Consider the following 19,403-nt stretch of genomic DNA (forward strand, 5'->3'; position numbering starts at 1 on the left):
TGGTGAAACAGATCACCAGCCCAGGTGGGATGCATGAGACAAGTGCTCGGGCCTGGTGCACTGGGAAGACCCAGAGGAATCGGTGGAGAGGGAGGTGGGAGGGGGGATCGGGATGGGGAATAAGTGTAAATCTATGGCTGATTCATATCAATGTATGACAAAACCCACTGAAATGTTGTGAAGTAATTAGCCTCCAACTAATAAAAAAAAAAAAAAAAAAAAAAAAAAAAAAAAAAAAAATAAAACGTAAATGATAAGTTGAAAAAAACTACAATCAACAAATACTTTACAGTGAGCTTTGCAAATTAATGAAAAGAACCACAAAAAATGAGTAAAACACACAGACATTTTACATTGTCTAACAGATACAAGAAAATAGACTCCTACCTCCATAGGCATTTAAAAAATCAAATCAAAAGAACATTGAGAAACCACTTTTCACTTTTTAAGCCAGCTAAACAGCTAACATGATTAATAACCCATGTTGATGAGACTGCAATAAGGCTCTCTGCCACACTGCTAGCCAAGGTACCAATGGGTGCAGCCTTTGCAGAAAGCAATTTGGGATTTTGGCAATTTGTTCTAAGAGCCTTTAAAAAAGTTCAAGTTCATATCTTTTGACACAATAATTTTACCTCTGAGAAACTATTTTAACAAAATAATGAGATGAACTTTAAGATTCTGCTACACCCATTAATCCAACAAGTGTTTTCTGAATGCCCATTCTGTGCAGGCCCTTGTATTGACAGTCGTGATGTATTGTCCATCTATTACTTTAAAAAAGGATGGTTACTGTGATGTTTTTAGTATACAAAACCTAAAAACAATCTAAGTAACATACAATAAGGAAACATAAATTATGGCATATTCATAAAATAGAATATTATAAGGGCATTAAGAACAACTTTTGGAAAAATCTGCAATGACATGGGAAAATGCTTATGTTAAAATATTAAAAGCCAGAAAAACATTATGTAAAAACAATATATAGTATTACTACAATTATGTAAGAAAAATAGACTCAAGGCAGAAGGAAATATTGCAACATGTTAACATAAGAGATCTCTGTATTTTTCTAAAAGTCATAAAACCTGGGCTCCAGTTTCAGCTCCACCACTCACTACTAATATATGACTTTGGGAAAGTCAGTTAAACCTCACAAGCCTAGATTTTCTAATTTGTAAAATGGAGATGTAATTCAAGCCTTGACTCTCTCCCAGAACGTGAATTAGATAATGCATGAATTGGTGCTTTGTAAGCTGAAAAGTTCTAAATACCTAACTGCATACTGTACTTTCTAACCAGAGAAGGATGATTAGATCTGAAAGACTGAACCCTTTTCTACCACTTTGCATGTCTCTTCTCTACTTCAAATTCCTATTAAATACAATGTTCATTTAGGGGAAGTTTTTCTTGATTTATCCCATTCCCTCTCAATCACTTAGTTTGTATCTTTGCCACATTTAAATGCATTACATTAATTAGCACTTGTTGCCAAGTATATTTCATATGGTGACTTTCTTTTTTTAATCTGGAATCATTTATGAACTGAATTTTTAGGAAATTCTAAAACTTCCATTTCTTCACGCCTATCCTAATCTTTTGTCCAAAGGAAATTGGGACGTAACAACTGATTTGCCCTAAAATCAACAGCTCTCTTCAAGAAAACATCCTGTAATCTCTCTGATGGATGACATCTGGATCTAAAATAGTATTCCCACCACTATTATATTTTAAGCATAAACCTTTCTCTGAGGCAAAGACCACCCACCTGACGCCTTGTGAGGCACTGTTCCCAGAAGAGGGACATTGACGGTTGGGTCTGCCATGATGCCTTTATCCAAGGAGCGCAAGGACAGGAATTCATAGAAGTATTCTGCCTACAACAAAAGGCGTTGACAATCAGCACCATGGAAACCACAGAGAGTGGGAAGGCACTTCTCAATTCATCATCCCTCTGATGGAATACTGACATTTTTCACCATAGGAATTCTGGAACACACGACACCTAAAATATTGTGTAGGCATAACTCTCTCTTCTGGGTTTTAGAACTCTAGAATTAAGACTGCTTGGAGAGAAGTGATTCTTTCAAAACATTAATAACACATATCCAAGATATTTACAAGGTAGTCTTTTAGCTTAAAAGGATTGAGAAAAATGCTCTGAAGGAAATAGGTGATGTCAAAACAATCTTCAACCAGCCCTTATAAAATCCATCTGTTTCTTGGGTCATTCTTTAATTCTTTTCAAATGTGAAGTGAGGTCTTTTTTTATCAGAATTTGGAAAGACATAATAAATAAGTGATAGTGAAAGCAGAAACCTACGTGCAAAAGAAGATATCAAAGTCCAAAATTTAATGATCTTGGTGTTAACATTTATTTTTCAGTATCATTCCCTTTGGAAGGTTTATATAACATCTCAATTTAATTATGGAGAGAAAAGTCTAAAAATGTAAAAACCACCTCTGCAATATGACAATGAGCCATAAAACTTTACATTGTAAACATTTTTCACTTTCCCACTGAGTCTAGTTGAGAAGATGATGCTTGTTACTTGAATGGCCATGAACTACTGAAAGTAGTAATGTATAATCTCACTGTAGAGCTTCAATGCTTAACTGATTCTCATCTGGGTTATTAAAAGGACTTGTAATGGAAACAATATGCTCTTGCTTAGGAATAAAGAACAATCAATAAATCATACAGATACCAAAATGAGAGTTAGGCAGACTAAGTGGTTCTGCAGTTATCGGCAGAGATATCCAGAATTTGGATTGGTTAATTAAGCTGATTACATAAACATGGGCTAGGAAGAGGTTTAAAAAAAAATACAGCCTTTCTTAACATGCAGTATAAAAAATTTACATGCATTATGAAATTTATTTTCCAACATGGAAGATATGAGAGATACATGGTAGACACTGGCACAACTTTCTGCTGTAAGTCACAATATCAATGAATTACGCATTAAGAACTTCATGAGTAAGATAATGTAAAAGGTTAGCCTTAGAAGGTAATCTGTAGGGATACTGTCTACACCTGTATCAAGTTGAAAAGCACTTCACGGTTTTAACAGGTCAAAAGGAGCACCTTCATTAACCAAAATTCCACTGCAACTGTTTCTTTGACTTGTGTCAGTGGTTCCATAAGACCACTGTGAAGGGGTTCCCTGGGTGGGTAAAAATGTTGTGTGAATTAATTTTACTAAATTCATTCATTAGGAAGGCCTTGAGGATAAAGGGTCATCGAAGAGTTAATTCCTACCTTGTTTAAGGGAAGGCAGAAAATTGCAAGAAGTCTGATGAAAGGAGTATCATCAGGAAAGGTCATTCAATTGAATGAATTCCTTTGAAACCAAGGACATTAATTACGTCCCTTCAAGAAAATCAATGATTATTAAAAATGGGCTACTTCTTAGATGGCATTTCGTGAATTCAAGTGTTTTAAATGACTTCTACCAGCTGTGCTTCCCTCTACACTTAACTAGATAATATCTATCATTTCACATTTTGTTCTAAAACATATCTTGGTTGGCATTATAAAGGATTTGATGCTGTATGCCTTTATAATTAATAACTTTTGGTTATTTATATTACCAAGTACAGTAATAATAACTAGCAACAATAAAACAACAATCACTCATGAACTTCATACCACAAGCCAAGACTTACTCGAAATATTTGTATTTGTAGTACATTTAACATTGGAAAAGGGCTGGGTGAAGAGAGTGCAAATATGTTGAAAATAAAACAATTCAGTTTTATTGAAAATAAAACAGTTTGAAGCTATATTGCTTCAAATACTACATGTTATCATCTGCTGCTCCATAATTATACCTTTGAGCTTTATCACGTTATACATTAAATCTATGTTTATGTGGGTGATATGTTTTAAAATTGCATTTATAAAAACAAATATAATTTCAGCAAGTTTTAAAAATGATTTTTTGGGTTAATAAGAAAAAGGATGAAAGACAAGAGATGAAGATTAAAACAATGACTGCATAGGATTGATGGTAACTGATTTTTTGCCTTTTCTCTCTCTCTCTACCAAATTTTCTACATGTGGTTCCACGCCTTTCATAGTGAAATAAATACACTTATTTAACAACAGACATAAATCATATACCCTGCTTTCAGTTCTGTGTGGCCGATGATAATCACTGGCTCTGCTTGCATAAATCTCTGATCATAGACGAAATATTCTTCTTAGGTTTTTATTTAGCATGGCTGCGCTCAGGTAACAGTGTATTCAAATCTCTTGTTCCTCTTTCTGAAAGTATGCTTCAAGAAAACAACACTCAGTATTTAAGCAGCTTCTAAATGTCTCTTTCAGAAGCTTTTGATGATGTTCACCCAACGTGGAACAGAAAGAATTTCACCCAGTCCAAAAACGTAACTTCACAGAACCTTTGGGTCTCCTGTTATTATCGTTTCATAACAAACACACACGACCTTTGCCAGTTCCTTTTAATGTTTTTTAAAGTATCATTTGGCATGCTTCAAGTCTTAGTCATGGCATGTGGGGTCTTCGTTGCATCTTGCAGGATCTTTCCTTGCGGCGTGCGGTCTCTCTTGTGACGGGCAGGCTCAGTAGTTGCAGCACGTGGGATCTAGAACACACAGGCTCCGTGGTTGTGGCACACAGGCTTAGTTGCCCTGTGGTATGTGGGATTTTAGTTCCCTGACCAGGGATTGAACCCGAGCCCCCTGCATTGCAAGGCAGACTGTAAACCACTGGGCCACCAGGAAAGTCCCTCCTGTTGTTGCTTTTCAGTGTGATCACGTAAGGTGGGCTGGGAAGCATAAATGTGCTATATTCAGTCCCAGCGAGTTTATAATTAGCGTTGGCATGACCTCACTGCAAGATGTAGCTGGGTTTAATGGACTCATCTGGCCAACCAATACTCTGATCTAATCAATCACAAATTTCACAGTAGGGTGGCCCTTTGATTTCTTTGAGAATCAGTAAACATCATGGCTTTTCTGCTACAATTCTAAGACTGTATCACAAAGCAGGAACTGGTCAAAACAGTTTCTTTGGGTTTTATCACAAAAGACAGTTGCCAGAGAAAACCATTTTTATTTGTTTGGCTTTCTTTTTAGAGATATTGATGCTCTAATCTCTAAAATAAACAATTTTATTCATACATGGTATATTTGTTTTTAAAAGAAGTTTGTTTACGTCCACTGCCTTCTTAAAAACTCTAAGTTAAAAATCACTTAGAAATTGACCAATTCTTTGTCTGATAGTGGAACAGACTTCTTTCAAAGTTTCACTGTCATTATAAAGCAATCTACCCAAACCACCAATACCATATAAAGGTTTTTACAAATAAATTATCATCACCATGAGGTCGAGATGAAATATATTCCTCATTTAAATTAAGAGCTTAAATACTTCCCTCAAAGTCATAGAAAATGGTTGATGAAATAAGTGATAGATTTATTAATGTTATAACTCCTAGATAGGACATTCTGCTTTTACTTTATTTATAATAAAATAAATATTCTTAGTCCCAAACTCTCTCCTGGAAAAACTTATCTGGGGGCAAATAAAACCTAAATTCTATGCCAAAGGGAACAGAGAGCTAGCTTTAGAGTTTGGGAACAAGTCTTACCAATTTCAGATTTATTACTAAGATAAAAGGAGCCCAGAGTACAAACTGTAATAGGGAGGGGGCATGCTGGAGAGCATAAAACCTCTATTAGGAAAAAGTACATTTTGTTATACTAAGTGACACTAGTGGAAACTCAGGTAGAAGTAACTAGGGTGCTTATTTGGGAAACACATGAAAAGATTGCCTTGTACTCAAACAAAGAATGGGTCTATTCAGAAGAATAATTCACTTCTAAATTAAGTTGCTGAGAAATCTTGCTGGCCTGGTTTGCCAAGCAGTAAATTTTCTTTTCATAGAGAAGTATAAAAGACACCCAAATATTATCAAGAAAGGAGTGCTGGAGCCCATTTAATTTGCTTCCAAGCAACTTGGCTGAATATTCAAGTTGTTCCTTCCAGAAGAGATGAAGACATCATTTAAGCAACAAATGGGACAACTCAGAAGGCCTTCACTCTGGCACTCTTTTTTGGGTAGACATAGGGAAAGGAAGCAGAGAATTGCATTAACCATTGGAGGGAATGGAGAGAATCCAGTATTTCTTTTTAACCTTTGAAGTTCTGAGTTTATGGTGTACACTTAATCTAATAAGCACAATAATTGCAGGAACCTCTGAGTTAAGAATCAAAGGTTCTTCATAAAACCGTGGCTCTCAAACCCCTTTCAACTTCACGTATTATGATGTTGGCTTAAGCATTCATGGGAAAACACTAAAATAGTAAAGGCATCATATCTGTCCCCCCTAAAGTTTCAAGTAATTAAAAAATACAGAATATAGTGCTGTGAAGTTTGAAACTTTACAAATAATTTTTGCTAAGTGTTTACTGTACTCCAGTCACCGCTCATCTAATTCTCACAACAACCTACTACTATTATGGCATACAAGTATGTTCCAATGAGGCCCTGAGCGTGAGAATTACTAAAGGAATATAAAATAGCTCCTATACAGTATGTGAAAGGCAAGAAGAAACCTACTAAAATAAGAAAGGAAAATAGTTCAATGTTGAAGTTCCAAACAAAACGAATAAGCATGCCTGATGTTTAAAATAATCTGACGCCTGAATGTCTAGACCCCAAATTGCCGGATCCCACATTCTTCCTCAGCATTCTTCTTGTCACCTCTCTGCAAAATTTCATCCTTCAAATTCGCAACTTGTTATCCTTGGATTCCGTGACAGTCTGCTGATTCTTCTCCGACATCTTGCTCTTCCTGCATTTCCTTATTAAGGCTCCTATCAGCTCACAATCTCAGAAAAACCACTAGGACCAAGCCTCAGCTCTTCAGTCTTTATAGTCTGTCGTAAAACTCCTGAACTTTCACAGACTGAACTTTTTCCCCTGAGCAACGAGATGCTCGGTGTGAATAGTTCACACCACGTCATGGCTCTGCTTCTGCACACAGGGCCTCATTCATCACCCTCCCCAAACAGCTTCCCCACCTGATTTATTGGTTTCTGTTGACAGTATTATCATTTTTTCATGACAAAGGTACTGAACTTCAGAGTTGTCATTTCTTGCCTCTCCCGATAGCCAGACACCAAAATCTTATCCTTTGTCTCTCCATAATATCTTCTGAGTCTGTCTCTTCCATTCCCGTTGCTTCCATCTTAACTCAGACTTTATTTTCTCAAGGTGACATTATTGTAAAATTTCTGAAATATCCTTCCTCCCTGCCTCTTTAATGCCATAATATAAGCTAATATATCTAACTGAAACATCACTTTTTTTAACATCACTTTTTTACTGAAGTATAATTTACAATATTGTGTTGTTTTCAGGTGTACCATATAGTGATTCAGTATTTTTGCAGATTATATTCCATAACAGGCTATTACAAGATAGTGGGTATAATTATCAGTGCTATCCAGTATATCTTTGTTGCTCATCTATTTTATATATAGTAATTTATATTTCTTAATCCTATACTCCTAATTTTTTCTTGGGGATGGTCTTGATCCCTGTCTCCTGTACAATGTCATGAACCTCCGTCCATGGTTCATCAGGCACTCTGTCTATCAGATCTAGTCCCTTAAATCTATTTCTCACTTCCACTGTATAATCATAAGGGATTTGATTTCAGTCATACCTGGATGGTCTAGTGGTTTTCCCCACTTTCTTCAATTTAAGTCTGAATTTGGCAATAAGGAATTCATGATCTGACTATACCAAGGCCTTTGACTGTGTGGATCACAATAAACTGTGGAAAATTCTGAAAGAGATGGGAATACCAGACCACCTGACCTGCCTCTTGAGAAATCTGTATGCAGATCAGGAAGCAACAGTTAGCACTGGACACGGAACAACAGACTGGTTCCAAATAGGAAAAGGAGTACATCAGGGCTGTATATTGTCACCCTGCTTATTTAACTTACATGCAGAGTACATCATGAGAAACGCTGGACTGGAGGAAGCACAAGCTGGAATCAAGATTGCCGAGAGAAATATCAATAACCTCAGATATGCAGATGACACCACCCATATGGCAGAAAGTGAAGAAGAACTAAAGAGCCTCTTGATGAAAGTGAAAGAGAAGAGTGAAAAAGTTGGCTTAAAGCTCAACATTCAGAAAACCAAGATCTTGGCATCCGGTCCCATCACTTCATGGCAAATAGATGGGGAAACAGTGGAAAGAGTGGCTGACTTTATTTTGGGGGGCTCCAAAATCACTGCAGATGGTGATTGCGGCCATGAAATTAAAAGACACTTTCTCCTTGGAAGGAAAGTTATGACCAACCTAGACAGCATATTAAAAAGCAGAGACATTACTTTCCCAACAAAGGTCCGTCTAGTCAAGGCTATGGTTTTTCCAGTAGTCATGTATGGATGTGAGAGTTGGACTATAAAGAAAGCTGAGCGCTGAAGAATTGATACTTTTGAACTGTGGTGTTGGAGAAGACTCTTGAGAGTCCCTTGGACTGCAAGGAGATCCAACCAGTCCATCCTAAAGGAAATCAGTCCTGGGTGTTAATTGGAAGGACTGATGCTGAAGCTGCAACTCCAATATTTTGGCCACCTGATGTGAAGAACTGACTCATTTGAAAAGACCCTGATGTTGGGAAAGATTGAAGGCAGGATGAGAAAGGGACGAGAGAGGATTATATGGTTGGATGGCATCACCAACTTAGTGGACATGAGTTTGAGTAAACTCCGGGAGTTGGTGATGGACAGGGAGGCCCGGCGTGTTGTGGTTCATGGGGTCACAGGGAGTTGGACATGACTGAGCAACTGAACTGAACTGATACTCCTAATTTGCCTTTCCCTAATTTCCTCTGCCTTTTAGTAATCACAAGTTTGTTTTCTCTATCTGTGAGTCTGTTTCAGTTTTGGATATAAATTTTCCCTGATGGCTTAGACAGTAAGGAATCTGCCTACAATGCAGGAAACCCGAGTTTGATCCCTGGGTTGGGAAGATCCTCTGGAGAAGGGAACGGCAACCCACTCCAGTATTCTTGCCTGGAGAATTCCATGGACAGAGGAGTCTTGAGGGCTACAGTCCATGGGGTCACAAAGAGTTAGATATGACTGAGTGACTAACAACACTTACTTGTATTATTTTTTCAGATTCTAGATATAAGTGGTATCATACAGCATTTTTCTTTTCTTCTCACTTCACTAAACATAATATTCTCTAGATCCATCCATGTTGCTGCAGATGGCAGTATTTCTTTCTTTTTTATGGTAGAGTAATATTCCATTGTGTTAGTTGCTCAGTAGTGTCTGACTCTTTGTGACCCCCATGAACTGTAGCCTGCCAGGCTCCTCTGTTTATGGAATTCTCCAGGCAAGAATACTGAAGTGGGTTAGCCATTCCCTTCTTCAGGGGATCTTCTCAACCCAGGGATCAAACCTGGGTCTCCTGCATTGCAGGCAAATTCTTTACCATCTGAGCCACCAAGGAAGCCCTGGATTTAGAAAAGGCAGAGGAACCAGAGATCAAGTTGCCAATATCTGTTGGATCTTAGAAAAAGCAAGGGAATTCCAGAAAAACATCTACTTCTGCTTCATTGACTACACTAAAGCCTTTGACTGTGTGGATCACAACAAACTGTGGAATATTCTTTAAGAGATGGGAATACCAGACCACCTTACCTGTATCCTGTGAAACCTGTATCCAAGTCAAGAAGCAACAGTTAGAACTGGACATGGAACAGTGGACTGGTTCAAAATTGGGAAAGGAGTACATCAAGGCTGTATAGTGTCATCCTGCTTATTTAACTTCTATGCAGAGCACATCATGTGAAATGCCGGGCTGGATGAGTCACAAGTTAGCATCAAAATTGCCAGAAGAAATATCAACAACCTCAGATATGCAGATGATACCACTCTAATGGCAGAAGTGAAGAGGAACTAAAGAGCCTCTTGTTGAAGGTCAAAGAGGAAAGTGAAAACCTGGCTTAAAACTCAGCATTCAAAAAACAAAGATTATGGAATCTGGTCCCATACTTCATGGTAAATAGATGGCGAGAAATGGAAACAGTGACAGACTTTATTTTCTTGGGCTCCAAAATCACTGCGGACGGAGACTGCAGCCAGGAAGTTAAAAGATGCTTCCTCCTTGGAAGAAAAGCTATGACAAACCTAGACAGTATATTAAAAAGCAGAGACATCATTTCGCCAACAACGGTCTGTATAGTCAAAGCTACAGTTTTACCAGTAGTCTTATACAGATGTAAGGGTTGGACCATAAGGTGCTGGAGAAGACTCTTGAGAGTCCCCTGGACTGCAAGGAGATCAAACCAGACAATCCTAAAGGAAATCAGTCCTGAACATTCATTGGAAGGACTGATGCTAAAGCTAAAGTTCCAGTACTTTGGCCTCCTTATGAGAAAAGCAGATTCACTGGAAAGGACCTTGATGCTGGGAAAGATTGAGGGCGGGAGGAGAAGGGGGTGACAGAGGGCGAGATGGTGGGATGGCATCACCGAGTCAACGGACATGCTGCTGCTGCTGCTGCTAAGTCGCTTCAGTCGTGTCCAACCCTGTGCGACCCCATAGATGGCAGCCCACCAGGCTCCCCCGTCCCCGGGAATCTCCAGGCAAGAACAGTGGAGTGGGTTGCCATTTCCTTCTCCAGTGCATGAGAGTGAAAAGTGAAAGTGAGGTCGCTCAGTTGTGTCCGACCTTTCGCGAACCCATGGACTGTAGCATATCAGGCTCCTCCGTCCATGGGATTTTCCAGGCAAGAGGACTGGGGTGGGGTGCCATTTTCTTCTCCAGTCAATGGACATGAGTTTGAGCAAACGCCGGGAAACAGTGAAGGACAGGGAGACCTGCCGTGCTGCAGTCCATGGGGCTACAAAGAGTCGGACATGGCCGAGCAACTGGGCAACAAGAGTGTGCTGTTGTACGATGTACCACACCTTTATTCACGCCTCTGTTGGACATCGAGGTTGCTTCTATGTCCTGCCTATTGTAAACAGTGCCGCTATGAACGTAGGGGTGCGTGTATCTTTTTGACTTAGTATCACTTTTGTCACATCACCATTCCCCTATTTCTCCTTATCTCCAGGATAAGGCCTTTAGCCTGTTTGAATGCTCTCCACAATTTGGCTCCATAGTTCTCTTATTTCTTAATATTCCGCAACAGGGACGTGCTGCTGGAGCTCAACTTGCCTGCTTTGAACATACCAGAGCCTGCCTGTATTCCAGTGTTTTCACTTCCACTGACCCGTGTGTGTGTGTATGTGTGTGCTAAGTTGCTTCAGCCATGTCTGACTCTTTGCGAGTCAGACTGTAGCCCACCAGGCTCTTCTGACTGTAGGATGTCCCCGGCAAGAATACTGGGGTGGGTTGCCCTGCTCTTCTCCAGAGGATCTTCCTGACCCAGGGATCAAACCTGCGTCTCCTGCAGCTCTTGCATTGCAGGCGGATTCTTTACTGCTGAGCCACTGGGAAGCCCATTCTGACCTGTGATAGGACTTAAACCAATCTGGCCCTTAAATATGTATCACCATGTATTATTAAGAAACTTTTCACATGGGTATATCATGTATTCTCACGTACATCTTGGATTCTTTGTGTTAAGAATGGGATTATATTTTTTTTCCAGCACTCTACTGGAGATTCATTCAGCCTTGTACACAACACAAGGGATTGAATAAACATTTGCTGAATGAATGAATGACCTACCAGGAAGCATTCAGATGTGCAAGCCAGGGCATCCAGAACACTCTGTTGTGGTGAAGTGGCATTAGCCTCTGATTCTACTGACAGGCAGCAGCTTCTCTGCTTTGGCAATTGGTAAATTACTTTTACGGGTTGAAAGAGTCTCTCTTATTTTGCTGTCTGGCCAGTCACCCCAGCATACATAGAGAATAGAGAAGGTTTTGGAAGAAAAGATCAAACAAACATTGACATTTGATATCCAGCCAATCCGGGCATAGTTTGTAACTGTTTCATGCTTGTTTAGGGACAAAACCTTGGCAATCAGGCTCCTAGAAAGAATACAAGCAAATAATGTAAACAAGGTCCAATTCTAAAACACAACTTTGCCCAGTGCTCTTCTGGTTTATATTTTCCACTTGCGTCTCTCCTATAAGTGACATATGTATAATTATAAAGACGAGTAATTTGTATAATTTTAAAAGTTAATTAAATTTGTGAAAGGCACTCAGTTGTGTCCGACTCTTTGCGACCCCATGGACTATACAGGTCATGGAATTCTCCAGGCCAGAATCCTGGAGTGGGTAGCCTATCCCTTGGCCAGCGCATCTTCCTCACCCAGGAATTGAACCAGGGTCTCCTGCATTGCAGGTGGATTCTTTAACAACTGGGCTACCAAATTTGTAAAGTTGTATAAATTTACATAAACTTTGTGTTCTGTAAATTACAATATGCAATTGCAATGTCACTAAAATATCAACAATGACTTTTTTCCTGTTTTCTTTTGAAACTGGCCCTAAGAGGAATTTGCTTCAAAAACAAAAAGAAAAAGCACCTTCTCATGCAGGGTAGTTATTTCATCATGTCGCTGACTTGGATTAAATTGACACTGAGATTAACAAGGCTTAAAGAGAGAATTTCAATCTGCCTAGTTTTTCTATTCTAGTAATCATTTTTTACACACCCTAGACTAGACCACAGTCAGTGGACCAGTTGAGGGAGTGAAGTTATTGGAATATAATGGTAATACTAAAACTTAAAGTCCAAGTAAACACACCCAGGACCACAAGAGTTTTGTAAACTAAAACTGGCAGGAGATCACACGGTTTGGCTTCACATGAATCTGAAATATCTAAGACATTTTCCATTTTTTCCTCCTAGGGTTTGGAACTATCCTTGCTCATGCAAACCAAAAACAGACCTGGCTATCCAACAAATCCCTGGCTAGTCACTCTCTTTTAAGAGTCCTAAAGATAGGAAAGCAATGCAATAGAGACTTAAATTGCTATTTTGTATTAGATAAAACCAAAAATTAGGATTGTTTATTTTTTTATTATTTTTTGTGGGAGCGTTAACAAGGAAGTAGAAAAGCAAAGCATTAGACAATGAAAAAGGTTTTCTTAAGTGCTTTTGAAGACTGAAAAAATGGATATCAGTGTAAAGACCATGTCCGGCTTCCCTGGTAGCTCAGTCAGTAGAAAGAATATGCCTGCAATGCAGGAGACCTGGGTTCAATCCCTGGGTCAGAATATTCCCTGGAGAAGAAAATGGCAATGCACTCCAGAATCCTTGCCTGGGAAATCCCACGGACAGAGGAGCCTCCTAGGCTATGGTCCATGGGGTTGCAAGAGTCGGACACAACTTAGTGATTAACTACCACTACTATCACCATAAAGACTGTGTAGGCGCTAAACAAAATCCCGTTCAGCACACATTCATCAGACTCCCAAAATTTTCCTTGGAAAGAGCAATGGAGGTGAAGTAAGAAATAGATGGGTCCCCAGACTGAACAGCTGGTCTTTGTCAAGTAGAATAAAATTGAAGATTTGTTCTCATTCAGACACTCGAAGGACAAAGCTAATGGCAGAAAGCTGAGCTCTGCTAAAGAGATAAGATGACCTCTCCTGAGGTCAAGGAAAGCTTCCCTGTCTAGCACATGTGCAGGAAGGCTCCTTGGGGGTTAAAAAAGGAGGGGTCACCACCCCATAATAAGTGTGGACATACTCCAACAGGCCTCTGCAGTGGGACCCATCTTAGCAAAAGGTTGCACACCTTTTGTGTATTGGGCAGGGTCTATGAATCAGTCAGGTGTGAGAAAAAAAATAATTGGCCAGAAGTACTATCCTATATAAGTGATTTAAATCACTTCTTTACCGTGCCCCTTCTTAGAGAGGAGGCCCATATTCTTTCTCTCTGGGTGTGTCTCTCTGCCTAGCTTCTGACTTAGCTGTGCTTCTTCTTCAGGATGCCCACACTCCTCTCTGGGTGTGTATTTCTGCCTTGCTTGTGTCTTAAACAAACTGCTTCTGTGCTCTCACATGTTACGCTGTCTCTGAGGACAAACTTTGGGCCTGTTTTTGCAGTTTTTGCCTCTATGAAACATTCTGGCTTTCAAAGGAGGTAAGAGCCAGGGAAACTTTGCCTCTAGCCCCTGGTGGTCTAGCAGCTAGGATTCCTGGTTTTTATCTCGGTTACCCAGTTCAACTCCTGGGCAGGGAACTAAGATCCCACTTTAGGACTGTTCACTGCTGTCTTTCTGAGATCACAGGCAGCAGTGGGGCCCCTGACCTTGAGGCTTCTGGGACAAGTACCTCCTTCTTAGAATAATCTTGCCCTGATTCAAACATTTGCAAAGTTATGGGTCACTGCCAAGCTAAAAATTGGGCCCTAGGAAGGAGGACTGTTTTGGGCAATATTGAGTGGGGTGAGGTAAGGGATTGAGGAAAGAAAACACCATTCCAAGAGGTGCAGATGGCACTTTGGAGGCTTGGGACAGTCTGTAACTATGGGGGGAAACAGTGTGGAGGAACTCAGGAGCACAGCCACAATTTCTCCCAAGTACTAAGAAAAGTTATTGGAGACCATGGAAGGGCTAATAAAGCAGTCTGAATGCAGGTGTCCTAGAGGAGATGGGAGAAGGAGGGTTCAGTTCTAACAAAGAAAAAGGAATACTTTTTCTATTTTTTCCTTCACATCTCAGGATTTATATTTCAGTATATTTTTCTTAAAGCTTTAGAAGCGTCATTGGGTATTCATGCCTTGGATAGGGTGGAGGGAGAATGTACTAAGAGTTATTTCTTCAATAATTATTTAAACTGAGCAATCACCCTTTTATCTCATTTATTCTTCATCAGCATCTCATCTCCTTGTTCTCTCCTTCACACAATTCACATGATAGTGGATTTCAGCACATCACATTTTGGGGGGACATAATGACACTTACAAAATGTACCAATAAATTTGGGTAGTACATATACATGGCAAAGTTAATATTGCATTTCTTTCAGACTTCTTTATAATATACAGTTATCTTTAGAGGTATACATATTTAATTTTATTGATAAAAAGTGCTAAAATTTTTAATGGGGTTAGAAATATTGGAGATATTTTCAATGATGGCTTGTACCATATTTAATTTTAGGTTGTATTTTTCTTAGTCTCAGCTTCAGGTAATTTTCTTCAATTATTTCATATATTTTTCTTGAATCCACACGGACAGTATTAACTTCTTTGATAAAAATCATAAAAACAAAAAAAAAATCATAAAAACCAGACATTCCCCCTTAACTTTATGTTTTAAAAAATGATACATTAAACTACCTTGGTAATGGCTGTGAGATATGCCTTAATTTCACTTCTTTGTTCATATAATTTCAATTTCATATACTAGAATACTATGTGATAAGATATCCTCCAATGTTTCCTACCTAAGAGTCAAACAGAAAAAAAAAAAATCTGTAATCTCATAACTAGATTTTCAGAGGCCAAAATTTAAAGAACTAGTCGAGTAATCAGTTCAGTTCAGTTTAGTCACTCAGTCGTGTCTGACTTTTTGTGACCCCATGGACTGCAGCATGCCAGGCCACCCTGTCCATCACCAAATCCCGGAGCTTGCTCAAACTCATGTCCTTCAAGTTGGTGATGCCATCCAACCGTCTTATCCTCTGTCATGCCCTTCTTCTCCTGCCTTCAATCTTTCCCAGTATCAGGGTCTTTTCCAATGAGTTAGTTCTTCACATCAGGTGACCAAAGTATTGGAGTTTCAGTTTCAGCATCAATCCTTCCAATGAATATTCAGGACTGATTGCCTTTAGGATGGACTGGTTGGATCTCCTTGCAGTCCAAGGGACTCTCAAGAGTCTTCTCCAACACCACAGTTCAAAAGTATCAATTCTTCCACACTCAGCTTTCTTTGTAGTCCAACTTTCATCTATACATGACTACTGGAAAAACCATAGCTTTGACTAGACAGATCTTTGTTGGCAAAGTAATGTCTCTGCTTTTTAATATGCTGTCTAGGCTGGTCATAACTTTTCTTCCAAGGAGAAAGCGTCTTTTAATTTCATGGCTGCAATCACCATCTCCAGTGATTTTGGAGCCCAAGAAAATAAAGTTTGTCACTGTTTCCATTGTTTCCCCATCTATTTGCCATGAAATGATGGGACCAGATGCCATGATCTTAGTTTTCTCAATGTTGAGTTTTAAGCCAACTTTCTCACTCTCCTCTTTCACTTTCATCAAGAGGTTCTTTAGTTCTTCACTTTCTGCCATAAGGGTGGTGTCATCTGGGTATCTGAGGTTATTGATATTTCTCCTGGCAATCTTGATTCCAGCTTGTGCTTCATCCAGCCCAGCATTTCTCATGATGTACTCTGCATATAAGTTAAATAAGCAGGGTGACAATATACAGCCTTGACGGAATCCTTTGTCAATTTGGAACCAGTCTGTTGTTCCGTGTCCAGTTCTAACCGTGGCTTCTTGACCTGCATACAGGTTTCTCAAGAGGCAGGTCAGGTGGTCTGGTATTCCCATCTCATTCAGAATATTCCACAGTTTGTTGTGATCCACACAGTCAAAGGCTTTGGCATAGTCAATAAAGCAAAAGTAGATGTTTTTCTGGAACTCTCTTGCTTTTTCGATGATCCAATGGATGTTGGCAATTTGATCTTTGGTTCCTCTGCCTTTTCTAAATCCAGCTTGAACATCTGGAAGTTCACAGTTCACGTACTGTTGAAGCCTGGCTTGGAGATTTTTGAGCATAACTTTGCTAGCGTGTGAGATGAGAGCAATTGTGTGATAGTTTGAACATTTTTTGGCATTGCCTTTCTTTGGGATTGAAATGAAAACTGACCTTTTCCAGTCCTGTGGCCACTGCTGAGTTTTCCAAATTTGCTGACATATTGAGTGCAGCACTTTCACAGCATCATCTTTTAGGATTTGAAATAGCTCAACTAGAATTCCATCACCCCCTCTAGCTTTGTTCATAGTGATGCTTCCTAAGGCCCACTTGACTTCACATTCCAGTATGTCTGACTCTAGGTGAGTGATCACACTATCATAGTCATCTGTGTCATTAAGATCTTTTTTGTATAGTTCTTTTGTGTATTGTTGCCACCTCTTAATATCTTCTGCTTCTATTAGGTCCATACTGTTTCTGTCCTTTACTGTGCCCATCTTTGTATGAAATGTTCCCTTGGTATCTCTAATTTTCTTGAAGAGATCTCTAGCCTTCCCCATTCTTTTGTTTTCCTCCATTTATTTGCATTGTTCACTTAAGAAAACTTTCTTATCTCTCTTTGCCATTCTTTGGAACTCTGCATTCAGATGGGTATATCTTTCCTTTTCGCCTTTGCCTTTTGCTTCTCTTCTTTTCTCAGCTATTTGTAAGGCCTCCTCAATCATTTTGCCTTTTTGCATTTCTTTTTCTTGGGGATGGTCTTGATCACTGCCTCCTGTACAATGTCATGAACCTCCATCCATAGTTCTTCAGGCACTCTGTCTATCAGATCTAACCCCTTGAATCTGTTTGTCACTTCCACTGTATAATCGTAAGGGATTTGATTTAGGTCATACTTGAATGGTCAGTGGTTTTCCCTACTTTCTTCAGTTTAAGTTTGAATTTGGCAATACAGAGTTCATGATCTGAGCCACATGATCTGAGTCAGCTCCCAGTCTTATTTTTGCTGAAAGATAAGACAATGAAAGATGAACTTCCCAGGTCGGTAGGTGCCAAATATGCTACTGGAGAAGAGTGGAGCAATAATGCCAGAAAGAATGAAGAGATGGAGCCAAAGCAAAAACAACACCCAGTTGTGGATGTGACTGGTGATGGAAGTAAAACCTGATGCTGTAAAGAACAATATTGCATAGGAACCTGGAATGTTAGGTCCGTGAATCAAGATAAACTAGAAGTGACCAAACAGGAGATGGCAAGAGTGAACATAGACATTTTAGGAATTGGTGAACTAAAATGGACTGGAATGGGTGAATTTAACTCAGATGACCATTATATCTACCGCTGTGGGCAAGAATCCCTTAGAAGAAATGGAGTAGCTTTCAAGACAGTCCAAAATGCAGTCCTTGGATACACTCTCAAAAATGACAGAATGGTCTCTGTTCATCTCCAAGGCAAACCATTCAACGTCACAGTAATCCAAGTCTATGCCCTGACCAGTAATGCTGAAGACGCTGAAGTTGAACTGTTCTATGAAGACCTACAAGACCTTCTAGGACTAACACCCCCAAAAGATGTCCTTTTCATTATGGGGACTGGAATGCAAAAGTAGGAAGTCAAGAAATACCTGGAGTAACAGGCAAGTTTGACCTTGGAGTACAAAATGCAGCAGGGCAAAGGCTAACAGAGTTTTGCCAAGACAGTTCACTGGTCATAGCAAACTCCCTCTCCCAACAACACAAGAGAAGACTCTACACATGGACATCACCAGATGGTCAATACCAAAATCAGATTGATTATATTCTTTGCAGCCAAAGATGGAGAAGCTCTATACAGTCGAGTAACAGTCACCGCTATAAATGTTCTTTATACTTCAGGAAAAACCATTGCCTATAACATGTAACACAATTAGCCTTTTTAATTTTTTAGGCTCCTCTGGATATTTGCTATTTTAAATTGTTACTTATACATACACCAATCATCCCTCTTCAAGAAACAGAACCAAAGGAATTTCCTGGAGAATACTGGTGCTGAAAATCCATAGTCTGAGGACTGGCTAAATCTATGTGGCCAACTCCAGTAGTCTCCAAGGACCCCTGAGCAATTCTTTTAAATGTCTCTTCTCCTACACACAACAATTCCATAGACTCCTTGAAGTCCTCTGCCCATTCCTAATGTCTTCACTCAACTGATGACAATCTCTTATCCACAACACTGTTAGACAGGAATACTGTCCACTTTCCTCCATCCATCTACAAACAGGCACATCCACTTTCCATCTTGCTTCCTTCCCACATCCTCTGAGTCTGGCAGCATCAATAATGTCATCTTCTCTCATTTATATTAATGTAATGAAAAGGTTAAAAACCCAACCCTGTCTCTACCAGGCTATCTTTCTTCCTTCCTGTCATTATGATGCTGCCAGAGGAGGCTTGGTTTTCTTGCCCATCAGTTTTCTGCTCACTACAGTATGGTTTTTGCCCTCATTACTCATAGCATGCTTTCCTAAAAGGTCACTGATGACTTCCAAGTTGTTAAATCCACTGAGAGCTGGACCTTGCTCCTTGGAAGAAAAGCTATGACAAACCTAGGCAGCATATTAAAAAGCAGAGACATCACTTTGCTGATAAAGGTCTGTATAGTCAGAGCTATAGTTTTTCTAGTAGTCATGTAAAGATGTGAGAGTTGGACCATAAAGAAGGCCGAGCACTGAAGAATCAACACTTTTG

General features: G+C 39.5%; 1 protein-coding gene across 2 annotated transcripts in view; it reads right to left on the reverse strand.

The window, feature by feature from the left end:
* The window catches only part of WIF1 (WNT inhibitory factor 1), an 88,015-nt gene that overhangs the window by 34,385 nt on the left and 34,227 nt on the right, over positions 1–19,403 (reverse strand). For both annotated transcript variants that reach the window (XM_043446330.1, XM_043446329.1), the window contains exon 3: positions 1,772–1,880. In XM_043446330.1, the coding sequence (XP_043302265.1) occupies positions 1,772–1,880 (109 nt within the window). The remainder of the gene's footprint in view (positions 1–1,771; positions 1,881–19,403) is intronic.

The sequence above is a fragment of the Cervus canadensis genome, chromosome 25 (assembly GCF_019320065.1).
Source record: "Cervus canadensis isolate Bull #8, Minnesota chromosome 25, ASM1932006v1, whole genome shotgun sequence".
Classification (NCBI taxonomy): domain Eukaryota; kingdom Metazoa; phylum Chordata; class Mammalia; order Artiodactyla; family Cervidae; genus Cervus; species Cervus canadensis.